This window comes from Dreissena polymorpha, chromosome 11 (genome assembly GCF_020536995.1).
Source record: "Dreissena polymorpha isolate Duluth1 chromosome 11, UMN_Dpol_1.0, whole genome shotgun sequence".
Taxonomy (NCBI): domain Eukaryota; kingdom Metazoa; phylum Mollusca; class Bivalvia; order Myida; family Dreissenidae; genus Dreissena; species Dreissena polymorpha.
In genome coordinates, this window is record NC_068365.1 from 85,594,134 (window position 1) to 85,615,271 (window position 21,138).

The window sequence follows — 21,138 nt, forward strand, 5'->3', positions numbered from 1 at the left end:
TGAGTAATAATATCACATAAAGCAAAATAAGCCACGAAATCTGGCGCAACACCCCGTAATTGATTTGCTTATGATGTAGCTAAGAACTGCGCAGAAAAAAAGGCATCCGCTACTTTTTATCTCATAGGGATAACTTTTGATCGTTCATAAACATCGACCACAATCAACGCCGTATATCTTTTTTAAAGATATTTCTTGTTTCAAATAAATTCACTCACCCCTGGCTAGTGAGTGAGTGTGAAATTGGATAACTGTGAACAATGTGTTCATGTTTCATTTATAACAGGGAAAAAATCATATATCTATAGGCAGTGTTGACCAACTGATAAAAAAAATACTTATAATAACACTTATTCAATGGAGGCAAATTGAATTTCTTGAGTCTCATTTAAGTGTCCAACTCACATTCATAAATATTAAAGCCTGTAATTTTGGACTGCCTGCCTGTCACTGAACTGTGAACATGCCTTGAAAATAATACCTACCTTGAGTTTTTTTCCTATCTTAAGTTGCTTCGAAAGCATGCTTAGGCAGTCGCTTTGCTTGCTTTAAGAGAAACCTCGTCATCTGTAATCAACAGTATATACAAATTTTAATATTATTATTATGATAATATATTTATTTACAAGATTATTTTTCGTTATCCGAAAATATGATTGCCCGAACCTGTACTATTTACAACAAATTGTTTAACAATGATCAGGAAGACCCCTTAACTTTAATATTGATTTATTTCAATACTTTGTGTTTTTTATCAATACACAGTGTTATAAACAGTAAGTGAAATATACTTGCTCTACGGCGATTGAAATATGGACATTTTTAGGGGACATTGTTAACCGAGACACCGCCTCGTCAAATAGGTCCGCGTTGAGCGAACTGAAATATCATTTTGCGGTATTCTCCGACAGGAAATTTATTAACATTAGTGACGAGGCGGGCTTAACGCTTTCAGTCATAAAAAAGTGTTCGCCCCATTCAAGAACCTTTTAGATTGGTACCAAAAAGTTTGGCTATCAAACGAATTTACTTACAATGGATTTCACTGATCACCGCATCGTATGTTTGTTTTTGGTAAGTGGCTTTGGTGAGATCTCCCTCCTGGTAGTGAGCAACATCTATTTTGGGTGCGACTACATTTTGTAGTTCGATAAAGCTCATAACGCGATTGAACAAGAAAATAATGTCTGCCATTTAAAAAAAGCGCGCTTATATGCACCCGACTGCTTTTCGTAAATGCTGCTCCGCTGACAGTCTACGTAAATAAAATAAAAACCAGTCAGCTCTGTTTTGTGAATTTTGGCCAATGAAATTATCTCTTACATTTGGGGTTAGGCTGGGTAGATTTTCAGAGACCCGTTTGATGCGGTGCTGAAATAAGCTTTGGAATTTAATTTTCCAACTTAAAATTAATCCCTCCTTACTAAATTCATATCTTCATGTTAAGTTAAACGACACATCGAAAGGAAAACCATCTTCATGTATCGAAAAATGGTAAGTACCAGTGCTTGATATGTGATAAAGAATAATCAACCAGACAGAGAGTTCTTACGATGCTGTCCGGTAATCTTGCGCAGTTAAGAGTCAATTGTTTTAAAAACATGTTCTTTTATAAATTGGCAACATAATATCTAAATTTATTATGAAAATTATAAGTTCATGTGCTTATTAACACAAAAATATCTGATTAATTCAGTGAAGAACTGTCCGATTTGATTTCAAAACAAACATGACTCACCTCATTTTCAAACTATCACAGTGTCCGGTAATCTTGCGCACTTTGTATAATGACCTCGTTTAGGCAAAATTGTAGACATATGGTGTCCAATTATTGACAAAAAACATTCCAGAAAAATATTTTAAAAATCAGTTTGCAAAACCATTGAAATTAAATGTGGATTTCTAGTTCAGTTTTTGTTCACTACAAATCCCAAAAAATATAATCACTAATAATAGTGGACAATTACAACAATGTAATAAAAAAGTACCGGTATGCATGAAAAAAAAAGCATAACAGGTTTGATACCACGATCATGCTTCCATAGTGTACAGAAAATATCAAAACTAGGCCATTGCGCATGCGGAGATCATACCAAATTGGTTTGACAGAATGGCGGGAAATGATGACAATGTCATCTGATGCGATATATTTTCATGGCAAAAAATACCATAACTGATCGGATATTGTGCAATGGAATGCTTAATTACACATTGGATTTATGAATTCTTTATTTAAAGTATGAAAACGCTAAAGACTGCAGGGAATTTGTGATTCATTTTGAAGTTTTCGTAAGAAGGCCAGTGTTTACCATGTATAGGGATGACGCAACCGGTGTTTAAATGTAATGATCGAATTTAATTTTGCATGGAATATGTAACTTTTAAATCCATTAATTCTTTATAATGTGAAATTCCATCTGTCATCACTAAAGAAAACCATTCGTCGTCTGCGAGATTCGCAAATGCGAAGTGCGCAAGATTACCGGACGCGCAAGATTACCGGACTTAACTGTACACTTCGAAACACGGGTTAAGTAAGTCAACGTGTATTGTGGGTCGAACACTATTCTTAATACAGCTGTTATTACAATTCATAAATGGTCCATTTGCTGAAGGGCGAGTATAAGGCTAATGGACCCATTTTTTTTCTGTTTTATAACTGGTTATCATTTTTTTAAACCACATAAACACCAATGCTTATTTTTTTGAAGATTACACTGCAAGTTAGGCAAGTGATTTCAGTATTTAACAATGCTCAATGTTTACATTGAAAGTCTCATTGCACGCAACTTCAGGCTGGGATTATAGACCTGTGATGCTCACTAAAATAACTTCTTGAGGCCCGGGAATAGTTTATTATGAGACTTTAATCTATCGATGACTACAAGAAGACGAGACTTGGCAAAACATTAAATAATCTAAAAATTTGTGAAATTAACATTAATAACATGCAAGAGTAAAATGACATTGGTCACCTTTACACCCATGTATTCTGGAATGCCTGACTGAATAAGGTTAATTACTGAAATGTTAAGAAAAGCATATTTCTAAAACATCATTACAGAAGAAAACACTTTGTTTACATAAAACGAAAAAACAAGTGTTATTTTGTCCGAATTATGTTGCCTTCCAGAAGTAGTTACACACTTGGTAGTGTGGCTCACACATGCGGTAGAATGGCCGTGGTAACTACTTGGGAGGCAAAACAACTAGGGGAAAGGAAACTACTTGGGAGCAAAACAACCTGATACTGTACAGAATTTAATTTTGTTTGAACATGTTGATTTTTGTAAACCACAATCATTTGCTTGTGAATTAAGTTTCTGTAATTATAAACCTGTTAATGAGTTAAAGGGTTTATATTTGTTTCAAAATATACATTCATATGTCTTTTTTCCAGGACCACTGAAGCGTGTGAAGAAACTGTATTTTGATGATGAAACACTTCCAGTGCCACGTTCTACGCACTATTGGCGACAGATTTAATGTAGAAAAACTACACAAATATCTGAATAATGTTATGAAAAAGATGGATGAAATCCACCCATTACAGTTACCAGAAGCTCCTGTAGTTAGTCACCTAATTCCAGTTTAGTTCTCTGAGATTCTTGTGATGGTGAATGTTGAGGAACTCTGTGAAGTCCTAGTGTTTTAATTGACACAAGATTACATGCAAATTCAGAAGACACTAAGTATGCAGAATTCCGAACAGATACAGTAAAAAAAATTTTAAATAATGTGTAATTTGGTGACAAATTATAGTCAGTTATATACATGTATATGTATGTGTGTAGCAGAAGATTTTGTAAGGACTTAAAGGAGAAGTACTTTTTGGTATTTCAGGGATAATTTTTTCCAGTTCTCCATAAAAGCTTATGTTTGGATACTCATTAGGAGTGCCTCGTAACGTTGTTTCTAGTGAGTACCCACATAATGTTTTAGGATTAGAAATAATACAAAGTATCCCAGACCTATCAACAAACACTCCTCCTTAACATTAGTCCTCTGTTTGTGTATGATATATATATATATCTCATGATATGACAGCAATATCTTGCAGACACCACAGCAAGCAAAGTTTCAATGTGAAAATTGTTTTGAAATATAATTTGAAAGAAGTCAAATTATCATTGTCTGAACTAGTTTATTTTAAATATGTAGAACAATTGTAGGACAATTGTAGACTTTGGTTCTAGACCTGTTCTATATGTGTTCTTATTCCCCACTAGAATGTTTGTAGAACTTACTGGTTCTTAAAGAGTTCTAAATGTGTTCTAGAACTACAGTTTAGAACATTTTTAGAAATTTCTTGAACTTATTTTGTTCTAGAAATGTTCTAAAAATGTTCTTGTATATTATTGGAACAGTTTCAGAACTAAGCCTTGTTCTAGAACGCGAATATGGAACATTCTAGAACTGTTCTTGATGTTCTAGAACAGTTCCAGAACCGTTCCAATTTCTAGAACAAATCTTCGCAGGGGGATCATATCCCACTTACCGATCCAACAAAAAGGCTGGTAACCATTTTGTATGTTTTCATTATCACAGTGGTGTAGTGGATATGGTGTCTGCCTAGCAATTAGGAGATCACTGGTTTTATATTGATCTTGGGAGCGTTTTTTGATCTCCTCCAAAGACACCAGGTACTGGTTCTACCCAAGCCCACGACTCATTGAATAGTCCTGCAATTAATGGGAAGAAGAAGATGAAAAGTTTGTTTTTGCCTAGTTCATTCTGAAAGACAGTTTTGCGTTCACACTCATGATCAGACTATTCCGCAACACAATATGTCATAGATAGCTCCTCTTCAACCAGCTGTTGAAAACTTATTTTCGCTCTCATTGTGATTGCTTCTAAAATGAGGCAGGTGTTTTATTGATGAATCAAATTTTATGTATTCTTTTACTGTATTTTGTTATAGATATCAATCAATAGATTAGATCAATCAAGTTATCCCAAACAAACATTTGTTTAAGGATTGCAAAAATAGTTTGAAATATTCAAATTTCAAATTAGGGAAAATAGGTGATGGTGGATGATATGGGTGGATTGGAGATAGTCATAAATAACAACTGTTTAAGCATCAATTTGTTGTTTCAAGCTCTGTAGATACAAGATGAAACTTCAATATTTGGTTTATAAAGAAATAGCTATTTTAAGTGAGTCTGTCCAAATGAGGTCAAGGTCAAGATACAGTGACATGAGAATTGGGACAGCCACAAGCAACAACTAAGTATCAGAAAGTTGTAGTTTTGGTGTTTGATGAAAGACAGATGGATGGATAGTAGAATCACTATATGCCTCCCACATGGAGATGTATGGTACCAACATTTCTGCACCTGAAGTCCTCTACTCAAACCTGCTGCTCGCATTTTGCATCAGAAGTAGCCTATCTGGAGCTCTCTGTCATATTCTATTGTAGCCCACCTTGGCGGCAAATCATCACTGTGGTGTTGAGTGACATGTAGCCTCTTATGAAGACCCATCTATCAACACTTGGTATGCAAAGGGAGATATTTGTGTCCATTCTCATTAAGATCTGACAGATAATCCCTGTGGGATTCGGACAGAAAGCTTCCGGATAAAATACGATCCTTTCGGATAAGTAAGCTATCTAGATAGCTGGTAAGTATTTACTAATTAAAATGAATTTTACTATACAAATTTGTTTTCAAATAGATGTTTTAACAATTATTTTCCATCCCAAGTGACCAAAATGACCATGTTTGCAAAAGTTGTTAAGTTAAGAATGAAAAACAAAGGTAATTGATAATTTTTCCCTTTGTCCAATCTACAAGAAATGTGTATTGAAGTTTGTTTTGGCAGCTTTCGATACAGTTTGTTTGATGACAAGCGTTGAAAGGTAAAAAGGAAAACCATAGTTTGTGATTTTGCGCGTCAAATGTGATCAATATCTCACCTAATACAGTCCGTCAGTGATTGATCTATGCCAGAATATCAGGGGCCATCTTTGAATCCTCTGACTTCCCGAGACATTTGCACATATAATCACATATAATCACTAATAGCCAGACTTTCATACTTACAATACATCCGCCATCCAATACCCACCAATCTGAGTTTGATTAAATGAGATGCGAGAAAATTGGGCTTCAGCTTCAATATGCTGCTTCATGCATGTGCATAAAGGTTTGTCCTAGATTAGCCTGTGCATTATGTACAGGCTTATCAGGAACAACACTTTTTGCCTTGACAAGAATTTCTTAAAGAAGAGACTTCCTTTTTTATGTCCCCCACTATAGTAGTGGGGGACATATTGTTTTTGCCCTGTCTGTTGGTCTGTACGTTGGTCTGTCTGTTGGTCTGTACGTTGGTCTGTTTGCGCCAACTTTAACATTTTGCCATTACTTTTGCTATATTGAAGATAGCAACTTCATATTTGGCATGCATGTGTATCTCATGAAGCTGCACATTTTGAGTGGTGAAAGGTCAAGGTCAAGGTCATCCTTCAAGGTCAGAGGTCATATATATGTGGCCCAAATCACTTATTTTATAAATACTTTAGCAATATTGAATATAGCAACTTGATATTTGGCATGCATGTGCATCTCATGGAGCTGCACATTTTGAGTGGTGAAAGGTCAAGGTCATCCTTCAAGGTCAGAGTTCAAATATATGTGGCCCAAATCGCTTATTTTATGAATACTTTTGCAATATTGAATATAGCAACTTGATATTTGGCATGCATGTGTATCTCATGGAGCTGCACATTTTGAGTGGTGAAAGGTCAAGGTCAAGGTCATCCTTCACAAGGTCAAGGTCATCCTTCAAGGTCAAACATCATATAGGGGGACATTGTGTTTCACAAACACATCTTGTTTTTATCAATGCAAGCGTAAAGTGTCTTTCCAGACTGCACAGGCTAATCTGAGATGACCCTTTATGCAAATGCATTTAGACTGGTTTTCTCAGAACAAAGCTCAAATGTTTGTTCAAGGTCCTTTTATCCTGAGGTGGTTGAGGAAAATCAGCTTTTTTAACACATTCATTTCCGTTTCATGAACATAATACTGAAACCTATTACAACACCCATGGTCATTTTGTCATTGCTTAAAATCTTGATGAATGGTAAAATGATTACTTTCCAGATCATGTTGAAAATTACATAGCACCACAGTCAACACTATTATAAGAATATGTGGATAACCCTTACATGAGTGCCAGCTGGTAAGAGAAACAAACGCCACTTTGTAAATATGAATTTCAGATTTAGTTTAATGCTTCTGTTAAAGGGTTTTCTCCGCACTTTATGACTTTGAACAATAATTTTGTATGGTCATAGATGTCATAACATTTTTGCTAACTGATGAAATCTCCAAATTATTTTCCCATCTACCTTTTTTTGTGAACTATGAGTGTGTTAACCAAAGTCTACAAATATGCTTCATCAAATAAACCAATCAAAAGATAATTGAAACGCATGGTCAATGCAAAAACAATGGCAGGTTTATGCTCATTCTGTTTTACCTCAATGATGAATTTTAGAAACCATTAAGGGAGGTAATTAACTGCAGAAAATGAGTGATGACATATTGGAATCCATGAAATGCTTATCAGCAGACTGGTTGACAGCTTGTGATGGATTGGTTTTCTGCTCTAGTGTCATCTGGAGGCTCTACAAGCATCTTTTGATAAACATAAAAATAAAACAATAATCAAGGGAGACTACTCATTTAGATAAAGGTGTAGAAAGATTTGGGCAAGTTCTTCGTTAAATTGGTTCACAGTGATTGAAAGATATTGCTTTGTCAAGAGCAATTTGTACAGTGGCAGTTAATTAAACAGTAATTCAACATTTTCCTTCAAACAGAATGAGAATTCTTTGTGCGCCATAAAATATGTGGAGTAATTACAAAATATCTTGCACTACTTGCAACCTCATTCATACAAAGACAAAGTTGCTGCTGTCAATATTGTTAAGGATCTTTAAGTTGAAAATCGATATTGCACAGTTGTTTATGGTGAACTTAAATGTTTGCAGTAAAAATTCATTCGCAAAGGAGACTTTTAATATTGAGATTTTTTTAAATTAGAACAAAAGAATATTCAGGCAACTCTTTGATATCAAAATAAAAAAAATAGTGTCTTGTAAAAAGTGTTTGTTTGTGTAAACTCATTAAATTGTATATACCTGAAAAAAAGCAAATAAATGTAGGAGAACATGATTGATAAAATGATTGTGCATAATTATATCTTGCGGCAATAAAACCAAAAATTAGATTAAATGACTTTATAATAAAACAAAGTCAATGTAAGTTTCCAGCAATAGTATAATGGGAAAGCACAATTTTTTGTTTGCAAAAATTGTGTTAATTCACAACACATATTCTTTATTTGTGCTGCAACTGCCATAATGAATGTGTCAGTTATGTGCATGTATTACTTGATTATCAGTAAGAACGGGTTTTATGTTTGCCATCTTTAATTGAAAGTAGACACAGCAGAGTTGATTTGTGGAAATTGAGCAGCAAGTTTATCTGTGATGGCATATCGTGTGCACATGCAGTCATGCATTCAAGATTCAAGAGTTGCGCTTATTACAGGCAGGCATCAAGACAAGTCTACGATGGTTGTTCAGTGCACAAATGTTCGTTGTCAGTGCACAAATGTTCGATGTTGAAGATCACATAAATTTTAGATGACATGGATATAGATAAGAAATTATATAATAACCAGCTTCTTATAGTCAAACATTTGGAGACTGTTGGTGGGGTATATTAAGACTGGGTGGATGGGGTATATTGAGACTGGATGGATGGGTGGGGTATATTGAGACTTGTATATTGAGACTGGGTGGAGTATATTGAGACTGGGTGGGTCGGTTATATTGAGACTTGTATATTGAGACTGGGTGGATGGGTGGGGTATAATGAGACTGGGTTGGTGGGTGGAGTATATTGAGACTGGTTGGGTGAGTGGAGTATATTGAGACTGGGTTGGTAGGGTATATTGAGATTTGGTGGTTAGGTGGGGTATATTGAGACTTAGTGGGTGGGTGGGTTGCTGTATATTGAGACTGGGTGGATGGGGTATATTGAGACTCAGGGTGGTTGGACGGGGTATATTGAGACTGGGTGGGTAGGTGGGGTATATTGAGACTGGGTGGGTGGGTGATGTATATTGAGACTGGGTGGATGGGGTATATTGAGACTGGGTGGATAGGTGGAGTATATTGAGACTGGGTGGATAGGTGGGGTATATTGAGACTGGGAGGGTGGCTGGGTAGGTGGGGTATATTTAGACTGGGTGGATTGGTGAAGTATATTGATATTGGGTGGGTGGGGTATATTGAGACTGGGTGGGTGGATGGTGTATATTATGACTGGGGGTGGGTGGGGTATATAAAGACTGGGTGAGTGTGGTTTATTAAGATTGGGTTGATGGATGGGGTATATTGAGACTTGGTGGGTGGATGGGTGTAGTTATATGATGGTAATAAATAGAAGGTAATGTTTTGCAGGGTAGATGATAAAATAGTAATGATTATTGAGAGGAAAGTGTAAATAGTGTGGAAAATGCCATGTATAAATTTGAGATCATTTGTTTTAACACTCCCCAACTCCAATATATGTCAAGATGCAGAATCCACTTGTAGTATGAAGCATCTTACGTTTTAATTGGACAAAAATGAATCAATCTTTAATTGTTTATTCATGCAGGTTGTAGGTTATGTTTTCAGATAAACAATACCCTGGAATGAAGGCACTAATGAATGCATTCTGATAAAGTTTTGCCACTCAATCTTCGTTCTCTGGAATAGACGATTTTTTGTGTGCCAAGTTCTACTGTCTAGAATCAAACATCAACATTATTAAGGCGTTTCTGAACATCATGCATGCACTTTAATTTTATCAGCGTCTTGATTGTTTTGAGAGTCTTTTTATTAATTGATATGTTGGTTTTGTAGTAACTATAAAAAATACTTACCAAATAATATAATGCATAGATTGGCATTTCCCCATTTATATTAAGAATGAATTAATACACAATTTAAATATGTTTCATTCTGTGATGTATCATCAGTTCCTTTCCTATAGTCATTATTTTGTTTGCAGGTTTTAAAGTTGGATATTCCATACAGTCAATGACATTCTACTCTGAATTTAGGGCACTGACAAGTAGTAGCATGGACCTTTACAAAGATGTGCCAATTTTCAGCTCTATATGTCTTGTTAATACAATTAAATATAAACGCTGCTGTAGATTCTTATACGACGATTCACGTTGTCACTCCACACATTTTTCTTTAGATTTTTATGTTGAATTAAGATTCTTAATTGTATTTAGACGAGAGACTAAACGCGCTGTTGCCCATATGTTTGTCCTGCCACGTATGCTTTATGATGAAAGGCCGGCTAATGTTCCGCCAGCATCACCCTTGGGACTGCGGGTCAGTAGCCGTGCTGTCCAGCGTGCAGCTTATTCAGGCAGTCAGTGCGCGCAGCTCAAAGTGCCTACACGTCTCTCTTCCGGCTATGGATTTTTGTGTTTAGGACATTTTGTGTAGATTTTATATGATTGCATACCTGCGTGTAATTAATTGAAATCATGGAAGAAGAGGTCGTTAGAGACAATAGTGACTTTCAGTTCGATAACTGGGCGGTAGACTTCAAACTGCCACGTAAAGTTATTCAGCAACTCCGGCAAGAGGAACTCGTTACCAAAGAGGCGCTGCTTCTTGTCGAGGAAAGCGATTTGAAAGCTCTCGGTTTGCCATTAGGATGCACTAAACTTATCATCCAAGAAATTCGGAAATGGAAGGGCAGCATATCTCCTGCGTCTGGGAACCAGATGAGCCCGGATGCAGCTTCACTCGACGGAGCTGGTAAGTTACTAGATGACCTACTTAGCAGCAGCAATGGAGTACTAACCGGTGGCGACGAAACACCCACATCTACCTTCATGGACCCTCGGTCCCTATTGACAATGAAGTCAACTTCAAAGAAAGCTGTCCATATTACACAGTTCCTGTCAGAAGTGACGAAACGCCGACGACAAAGCAGGAGGAAAGATTTCGTATTACGTTCTTCGGGCACAGAGACAATCGTACTAAAAACAGAAGAGGATCATCCATACCTTGGTGTTCTCCTTGAGGAATGGGGTGCCGCAAATATGAGACTCTTGACTTATTTGCTAGAGACAAAAGAACTCAAAACAGAGGATACTGAATACTATCTGGCCTACACAGCCCGAATCTTCGAATTTGCGGAGAAGTATGAGTGGAATAGTGTCCTTCACTACGATTTCCGATACAGAGAGCTCCAAGCTGAACACCAGTTCAAGTGGGGCACATTTTCCCCGTATATGGAACTCCAAATACTAACGCCTAGAGTCCAAAAGACCTCATACCAGCTTGGCACAGGACCAACAAGCAAACAGGAAGACTGCAAGATATTCAAGGTCAGAGGGGAATGTCCATTCGGCAACAGATGCCGGTATCGCCATAACAGAGCGACCACCTCTGACTCCCAAGAGTCAAGCAAACAAACCAAAAAACCACTAAGCCGACCTACATCTTTAAATTTTGAAGCATGGAACCGCTATCTACCGACCAATTACGAAGAAAGAGAATTTTTATTATCAGGAATAAAGTGTGGATTTAATATCGTGGATACAGATCTCATATCGGACAGTGTCGCAGTTGAAAATTATTCATCGGCCACAAATCTTAAAATGCGCGCGCTTTGTGAAGCCCAAATTATTACGGAATTAGAAAATGGGCATTACAAAATCGTCGATGATAAACCCCTGATCACCTCGGCACTAGGAGCTATCCCCAAGGGACTTAACTCCTCAAAAGTAAGACTCATCCATGATTGCAGCCAACCGACGGGACAAGCCGTTAACGATTTCGCAAAAACTAATCATTTTAAGTACCAGTCAATAAAGGACGCAGTCAGAATGATAAGTCCCAATTGTTTTTTGGCTAAGATGGACCTGCAAAACGCGTATCGCAGTGTTAAAATTCACCCATCGAATTACCAAGCTACGGGAATAAAATGGCGATTCCACGGCTCTTCAAAATTCACGTACATGGTTGACACTAGACTCCCATTTGGCGCTGCTCGATCCCCGGAGATATTCAAGAAACTTACGCAAGCCGTGCGAGTGATAATGAAAATGCAGGGACATAATTCTATTGTTGTGTATCTGGACGATTTCTTAGTCATTGATAAAACCTATGAAGGATGTCAACGTTCACTTTATGCACTAATGAGACTAGTACGTGAGCTTGGGTTTCAAATAAATTACAGCAAACTTGACGGCCCTTCCCAGGAAATCACCTTTCTCGGCCTAGTTTTAAACTCCGTTGAAAGGACTATAAGAGTACCGGAAAACAAACTACATGACATCCATTGTCTTTTGCACAAAACGCTTAACGCTCATAAGGTTATGAAACAGCATATACAGCAAATTGTTGGAAAACATAACTGGATAACTCAATGCATCTATGGTGGTCGTTTTCATATGCGCCGTTTAATAGACCGTGCAAATACTCTACGCGCTAGTGGACACAGAACCCGTGTCACAACAGACATGAAACTGGATATATTGTGGTGGCTGGAATTTATGAAAATATTTAACGGAACCATGCCGATGATTGACGATAGGTCGGCAATTTCTGTCAGTATTGACGCTTGCAAAACAGCTTGTGGCGCCTTCTACGAAGGAGACTTTATTTACATGCCATGGACACAAACTACTTCTCAACTGCCTATTAATTATTTAGAAGTCTTATCACTGGAAATTGCTGCAAGACGTTGGTCACATATATGGTCTAATCAGATGGTTTATGTTCACTGCGATAACATTGCAGCCTGTGCCATTATTAACAAGGGTTCGAGCAGACACCCAATCGTAATGGACTCGTTACGCCGTGTTTTCTGGTTAAGCCCAGTGTTCAACTTCCGTATGCGCGCTGTTTACTACCCAGGTCGTTTTAATACACTAGCTGACAATGTATCCAGGCTTCATGAGCCAAACGGCATAAGGCGACTTGTGGAAACAATGTCTCAGGTCGGTTTTTCTACTTACAGGTAATCAAACTGAACGAGAGAGGGAGTTAGATCGTGAAGTAGCATTCTATTACAGCAACGCTTTCTCCGACAATACGAAGAGGACATACACAACACACATAAATTCTTATATTAAATTTTGTGAGCATTTCGGCTACGCTGCCGTTCCGGCGTCGTCGAATACTATATGCCGTTATGCTGCTTTTCTTGCCAAATCCCTCAAATTTAACTCCGTCAAACAGTATCTGAATATAATCCGCCTTTTGCATGCCGAGTGGAATCTTTTGAACCCGCTTTCAAATGACTTCTGCCTTACCACAATGCTGCAAGGCATACGCCGACACCTTGGTGATAATGTGGTGCGCAAAAGACCGATTACCCCTGCTATGCTCCTCGCTATCAAATCAGCCTTGGATTTTACAAACTCGCTTGATTCAACCGTATGGGCAGTCGCACTTACGATGTTTTATGGACTTTTACGGAAAAGCAATGTTTTACCGAGTCTTGCCAAGGCCTTCCATCCTGATAAACAATTACGACTGTGTGACATAACGTATCATAATTGGGGTATTCGGTTGCACGTTCGATGGAGTAAGACTAACCAGTTCCAGTCTAAATCATTGGACATTCCTTTACCACGCCTTCAACATCATCGTCTATGCCCGGTGCAGGCAATTTTTCACGCTGCCCGACAGACTGCCGGAGCTGACCCCTTTGGCCCCGCCTTCCTGTGTGTTATCGGGGGTAACGCAAAACCATTAACTAGCGAACAATTCATAGTGCGAATACGTCAGTGCTTGGAGGCGGCCGGTATTCCTTCCTCCAACATCGCAAGCCACTCATTCCGACGCGGCGGTGCAACATTTGGTTACAGCATCGGCCTTTCTCCCGACGCTATCAAACTGTTAGGGGACTGGCGCTCCAACTGCTACCAACAATACATATCAGACGATTTTCGGCAGCGTTTCCGAACAATTCAATTAATGCAACGCGCAATCAAAGACAGCTTGTAATTATACCTCGTTACATTACGTCTACTCCTACTAACCAACACCTACACTTGGGTTTGGGAAGGTCAATAGTCAAACAGTGTTTGTTAATACAGTGCTTTTATCTCATTGTTGAATTATGTTATGTGGAACATTACGAGCTTGATATAATTGTATTTTTAGTATCATTCAATGTGCGTACCTTCGCTTTGTCATAGATCATTACTTGAATTCACATGTATCACTCAGCGCTACCAATTGGATGTTATAGATGTAATTTTCACATGGTATTTGTTGACGCATACTAGTATTTGATTTATGCTCTTTTGAGCGCGCATTTTTAACTGTTGTATATTATGTACGGTCAGCGCGCGCTTTTTACTTTGATATTATATGTTTGCGCGCGCATTTTTGTACTTTGAGCTGTAGTTAGTATGTAGGAATAAAAGCTCTCTTTCCCCCCTTTATACTTTGTTTGGTCTTAAGTTTAAGTTGAATTAAGATTCTTAATTGTATTTAGACGAGAGACTAAACGCGCTGTTGCCCATATGTTTGTCCTGCCACGTATGCTTTATGATGAAAGGCCGGCTAATGTTCCGCCAGCATCACCCTTGGGACTGCGGGTCAGTAGCCGTGCTGTCCAGCGTGCAGCTTATTCAGGCAGTCAGTGCGCGCAGCTCAAAGTGCCTACACGTCTCTCCCTCCCACCCACCCTAGTTTAATTATGATGGACTCGAGCAATTCTGCTATGGGGAATTATAGTCAAACGATGTATGTGTATGGGGAAGGGAAGGTCAATAGTCAAACAGTGTTTGTTAATACAGTGCTTTTATCTCATTGTTGAATTATGTTATGTGGAACATTACGAGCTTGATATAATTGTATTTTTAGTATCATTCAATGTGCGTACCTTCGCTTTGTCATAGATCATTACTTGAATTCACATGTATCACTCAGCGCTACCAATTGGATGTTATAGATGTAACTTTCACATGGTATTTGTTGACGCATACTAGTATTTGATTTATGCTCTTTTGAGCGCGCATTTTTAACTGTTGTATATTATGTACGGTCAGCGCGCGCTTTTTACTTTGATATTATATGTTTGCGCGCGCATTTTTGTACTTTGAGCTGTAGTTAGTATGTAGGAATAAAAGCTCTCTTTCCCCCCTTTATACTTTGTTTGGTCTCAGGGCTTTTTTTCCTGACTTTGTGAAGCGGCCCTGGCCCCCTTACTTTGTGAAAAAATGAGTCGCGAACTTTTCAAAATTGTGAAAAAATGAGTTGCAATCTTTTCAAAATTGTGACAAATTGAGTCGCGAACTTTTCAAAATTGTGAAAAATTGAGTCGCGAACTTCTTAAAATTGTGAAAAACCGAGTCGTGAAATTATTAAAATTGTGAAAAACGGCCCATTTTGTAAAAATTCACGGCCATGTTAGGTTTGTGAATTGTCCTTTTCAAAATTGTGAAATGTCCTTCCACGGCCACTCATAAAGAAGGAAAAAAAGCCCTGGGTCTTAAGTTTAAGTTTCCTTTTACATCTTCTGATTTGCATGAATTCTTTGTACAAAAGCTATCAGAGATGTATGAAATACATTTCATCACACATTATAGTTCTTTCATGTAAGGGAAGAAATAGGGAGACAGTAAAGTGAGGGCTTTCTATACTTGGGCGCCAATTTTGGTAACACTGAGGTGTTAAATATGTAAATCGCTGATTCTTTTAACACTACAGATGTGTTTGAGGTAATATTGGTAAGGGGCTTAAATGGATTTTTATTGAAATGGAAATTCAAAATGTGTCAATTGAATGGATTGTGTGGCCAGTGACATTTTAGTTGTTGTTGATGTTGTTTTATTCAGTACGCTGCAGCAAATTAGAACAAACTGTGCAACGATGGACCACAAAGTCTGTATTGGTGTTAAAAAATTGGCAGATGTTTGAAACATCTTGAAACATCTAACTTTTGTCCATGTCTCAAAGACACATATATGCTAGGAGATTTATTTCTCCAAGCATTCACATGACAATTAAAATTGCTTGTTTTGCAGTGCTTGTTAACAGGAATTTCAAAAGATTTCAAGACACAATTTGTTACTGTTGATGTCTGTTTGGTTTTCAGACAGAAATGGGTGCTAAAAATTTAATTTTCAGGTTGGCAGTGAACAAACAGAGGGCCCATGTTAGATTAGAAGAATTCAATGAAATTGTTGGCGACTCTTCAAAACAAATAAACAGTTGCTTAATAAAGTATATAAGACAGGATATTTGGCTTTTGCGGATGTATATGCAGCCGAAACAATCATTTAAAACCATTATGTAATTATCGTGTTTATAATTTGCTGATTTCTATAAAAAGTATCAGGAGCTGTAATGGGCAATATTTTCTACACAGTGAAATTTTGCTTGCAGATGAATGGAAATTATATATACTTGAAAGTTTGCATTTTGATTATTGAGAGCTCTTAGGAACTCTTTGAAAACTCTGGAAACCTGACCAGCATACAAGAACAGTTAAATGTAAGATGGTCTGAGATAATATTCAAAGCTGTATATTAACGTCTTGATTTACAAGCATCCCTGTGGAGTAATGTGGCAGTTAAGAGAAGTTATTGCTCCCTTTTTGCTAGATCTGGTGTATTTGTTCTCTGGCTTTACAAAACTGAAAGAAGCCAACAAAATCCATGCAAGTTCTATGTTCATATTGATTTGAATGACAGTCACTTATTATCCTCGCCAATGGCGGAAGGATATAGATTTGGCGTTGTCTGTCCGTCCGTCAGTCCATCTTTCACAAACATTTTAGGGATATATCTGAAACACTATGTACAGTAGGATTTCAATATGAATTTTTATAGTTTTGTAGATTTTAATCAGGAGAATTGCAATTCACTATAACCACAACCCTAAATTTAATTCTTAAATAAGAATAATTGCCATATGTTGTTTTTGTATGATGTAACTACAAATAAGTGTACATCAAAAGGGCCCTTGGTCATAAAATAAACATATGCCATTTAGTTAGCAATACATTCCAACAAAATGTAATCAAACGGCAATTGTGCAACAATAAAAGAAACATTTTATTTCTGTAACTTAAAAATTCTCATTCATTATGTGTGATTATGTGCGTGTGTCCATCTGTAACAAATAAATGTTCACATGTTGTTTGGCTTCCATCCCCTTTCACTTATAATAAAACTTATCAGGGAGTATAGCAGCTGATGATGATTTAATTAAGATTTTAATATTATTTTATAATTTGACATGACTTAAGCAATTTGAGTGCTTCCAGTATTTGCTGAAAGTTGTAGTCATGTTTCATCACCAATGTACAACAGAAGCTTGTTCACTGAATCTTCTATTTTCAAATATACAACACAATATAATGGAAATCGAAGCTGATATTGTTTCTATACATATATACAGCTCCTATAAAACTTTAAACAGTTTTCACTTAATGGTGAAGTGAGCCTTGCTCTGGGAAAACGGGGCTAACTGCATGTGTCATAAGTGTAGTGTAGCCTCTGGTCACAATAGCCAGTGTTTAAACTTAAGACCAAACAAAGTATAAAGGGGGGAAAGAGAGCTTTTATTCCTACATACTAACTACAGCTCAAAGTACAAAAATGCGCGCGCAAACATATACTATCAAAGTAAAAGGCGCGCGCTGACCGTACATAATATACAACAGTTAAAAATGCGCGCTCAAAAGAGCATAAATCAAATACTAGTATGCGTCAACAAATACCATGTGAAAGTTACATCTATAACATCCAATTGGTAGCGCTGAGTGATACATGTGAATTCAAGTAATGATCTATGACAAAGCGAAGGTACGCACATTGAATGATACTAAAAATACAATTATATCAAGCTCGTAATGTTCCACATAACATAATTCAACAATGAGATAAAAGCACTGTATTAACAAACACTGTTTGACTATTGACCTTCCCTTCCCCATACACATACATCGTTTGACTATAATTCCCCATAGCAGAATTGCTCGAGTCCATCATAATTAAACTAGGGTGGGTGGGAGGGAGAGACGTGTAGGCACTTTGAGCTGCGCGCACTGACTGCCTGAATAAGCTGCACGCTGGACAGCACGGCTACTGACCCGCAGTCCCAAGGGTGATGCTGGCGGAACATTAACCGGCCTGTCATCATAAAGCATACGTGGCAGGACAAACATATGGGCAACAGCGCGTTTAGTCTCTCGTCTAAATACAATTAAGAATCTTAATTCAAATTAAACTTAAGACCAAACAAAGTATAAAGGGGGGAAAGAGAGCTTTTATTCCTACATACTAACTACAGCTCAAAGTACAAAAATGCGCGCGCAAACATATAATATCAAAGTAAAAAGCGCGCGCTGACCGTACATAATATACAACAGTTAAAAATGCGCGCTCAAAAGAGCATAAATCAAATACTAGTATGCGTCAACAAATACCATGTGAAAGTTACATCTATAACATCCAATTGGTAGCGCTGAGTGATACATGTGAATTCAAGTAATGATCTATGACAAAGCGAAGGTACGCACATTGAATGATACTAAAAATACAATTATATCAAGCTCGTAATGTTCCACATAACATAATTCAACAATGAGATAAAAGCACTGTATTAACAAACACTGTTTGACTATTGACCTTCCCAAACCCAAGTGTAGGTGTTGGTTAGTAGGAGTAGACGTAATGTAACGAGGTATAATTACAAGCTGTCTTTGATTGCGCGTTGCATTAATTGAATTGTTCGGAAACGCTGCCGAAAATCGTCTGATATGTATTGTTGGTAGCAGTTGGAGCGCCAGTCCCCTAACAGTTTGATAGCGTCGGGAGAAAGGCCGATGCTGTAACCAAATGTTGCACCGCCGCGTCGGAATGAGTGGCTTGCGATGTTGGAGGAAGGAATACCGGCCGCCTCCAAGCACTGACGTATTCGCACTATGAATTGTTCGCTAGTTAATGGTTTTGCGTTACCCCCGATAACACACAGGAAGGCGGGGCCAAAGGGGTCAGCTCCGGCAGTCTGTCGGGCAGCGTGAAAAATTGCCTGCACCGGGCATAGACGATGATGTTGAAGGCGTGGTAAAGGAATGTCCAATGATTTAGACTGGAACTGGTTAGTCTTACTCCATCGAACGTGCAACCGAATACCCCAATTATGATACGTTATGTCACACAGTCGTAATTGTTTATCAGGATGGAAGGCCTTGGCAAGACTCGGTAAAACATTGCTTTTCCGTAAAAGTCCATAAAACATCGTAAGTGCGACTGCCCATACGGTTGAATCAAGCGAGTTTGTAAAATCCAAGGCTGATTTGATAGCGAGGAGCATAGCAGGGGTAATCGGTCTTTTGCGCACCACATTATCACCAAGGTGTCGGCGTATGCCTTGCAGCATTGTGGTAAGGCGGAAGTCATTTGAAAGCGGGTTCGGAAGATTCCACTCGGCATGCAAAAGGCGGATTATATTCAGATACTGTTTGACGGAGTTAAATTTGAGGGATTTGGCAAGAAAAGCAGCATAACGGCATATAGTATTCGACGACGCCGGAACGGCAGCGTAGCCGAAATGCTCACAAAATTTAATATAAGAATTTCTGTGTGTTGTGTATGTCCTCTTCGTATTGTCGGAGAAAGCGTTGCTGTAATAGAATGCTACTTCACGATCTAACTCCCTCTCTCGTTCAGTTTGATTACCTGTAAGTAGAAAAACCGACCTGAGACATTGTTTCCACAAGTCGCCTTATGCCGTTTGGCTCATGAAGCCTGGATACATTGTCAGCTAGTGTATTAAAACGACCTGGGTAGTAAACAGCGCGCATACGGAAGTTGAACACTGCGCTTAACCAGAAAACACGGCGTAACGAGTCCATTACGATTGGGTGTCTGCTCGAACCCTTGTTAATAATGGCACAGGCTGCAATGTTATCGCAGTGAACATAAACCATCTGATTAGACCATATATGTGACCAACGTCTTGCAGCAATTTCCAGTGATAAGACTTCTAAATAATTAATAGGCAGTTGAGAAGTAGTTTGTGTCCATGGCATGTAAATAAAGTCTCCTTCGTAGAAGGCGCCACAAGCTGTTTTGCAAGCGTCAATACTGACAGAAATTGCCGACCTATCGTCAATCATCGGCATGGTTCCGTTAAATATTTTCATAAATTCCAGCCACCACAATATATCCAGTTTCATGTCTGTTGTGACACGGGTTCTGTGTCCACTAGCGCGTAGAGTATTTGCACGGTCTATTAAACGGCGCATATGAAAACGACCACCATAGATGCATTGAGTTATCCAGTTAAGTTTTCCAACAATTTGCTGTATATGCTGTTTCGTAACCTTATGAGCGTTAAGCGTTTTGTGCAAAAGACAATGGATGTCATGTAGTTTGTTTTCCGGTACTCTTATAGTCCTTTCAACGGAGTTTAAAACTAGGCCGAGAAAGGTGATTTCCTGGGAAGGGCCGTCAAGTTTGCTGTAATTTATTTGAAACCCAAGCTCACGTACTAGTCTCATTAGTGCATAAAGTGAACGTTGACATCCTTCATAGGTTTTATCAATGACTAAGAAATCGTCCAGATACACAACAATAGAATTATGTCCCTGCATTTTCATTATCACTCGCACGGCTTGCGTAAGTTTGTTGAATATCTCCGGGGATCGAGCAGCGCCAAATGGGAGTCTAGTGTCAACCATGTACGTGAATTTTGAAGAGCCGTGGAATCGCCATTTTATTCCCGTAGCTTGGTAATTCGATGGGTGAATTTTAACACTGCGATACGCGTTTTGCAGGTCCATCTTAGCCAAAAAACAATTGGGACTTATCATTCTGACTGCGTCCTTTATTGACTGGTACTTAAAATGATTAGTTTTTGCGAAATCGTTAACGGCTTGTCCCGTCGGTTGGCTGCAATCATGGATGAGTCTTACTTTTGAGGAGTTAAGTCCCTTGGGGATAGCTCCTAGTGCCGAGGTGATCAGGGGTTTATCATCGACGATTTTGTAATGCCCATTTTCTAATTCCGTAATAATTTGGGCTTCACAAAGCGCGCGCATTTTAAGATTTGTGGCCGATGAATAATTTTCA

The 21,138-nt window shown here is 38.1% G+C and overlaps 1 protein-coding gene across 1 annotated transcript in view; it reads left to right on the forward strand.

Moving 5' to 3' along the window:
- The window catches only part of LOC127851610 (discoidin domain-containing receptor 2-like), a 177,726-nt gene that overhangs the window by 105,318 nt on the left and 51,270 nt on the right, over window positions 1–21,138 (forward strand). Inside the window, exon 4 of the mRNA XM_052385439.1 lies at window positions 16,184–16,279. Coding sequence (XP_052241399.1) covers window positions 16,184–16,279 — 96 coding nt within the window. The remainder of the gene's footprint in view (window positions 1–16,183; window positions 16,280–21,138) is intronic.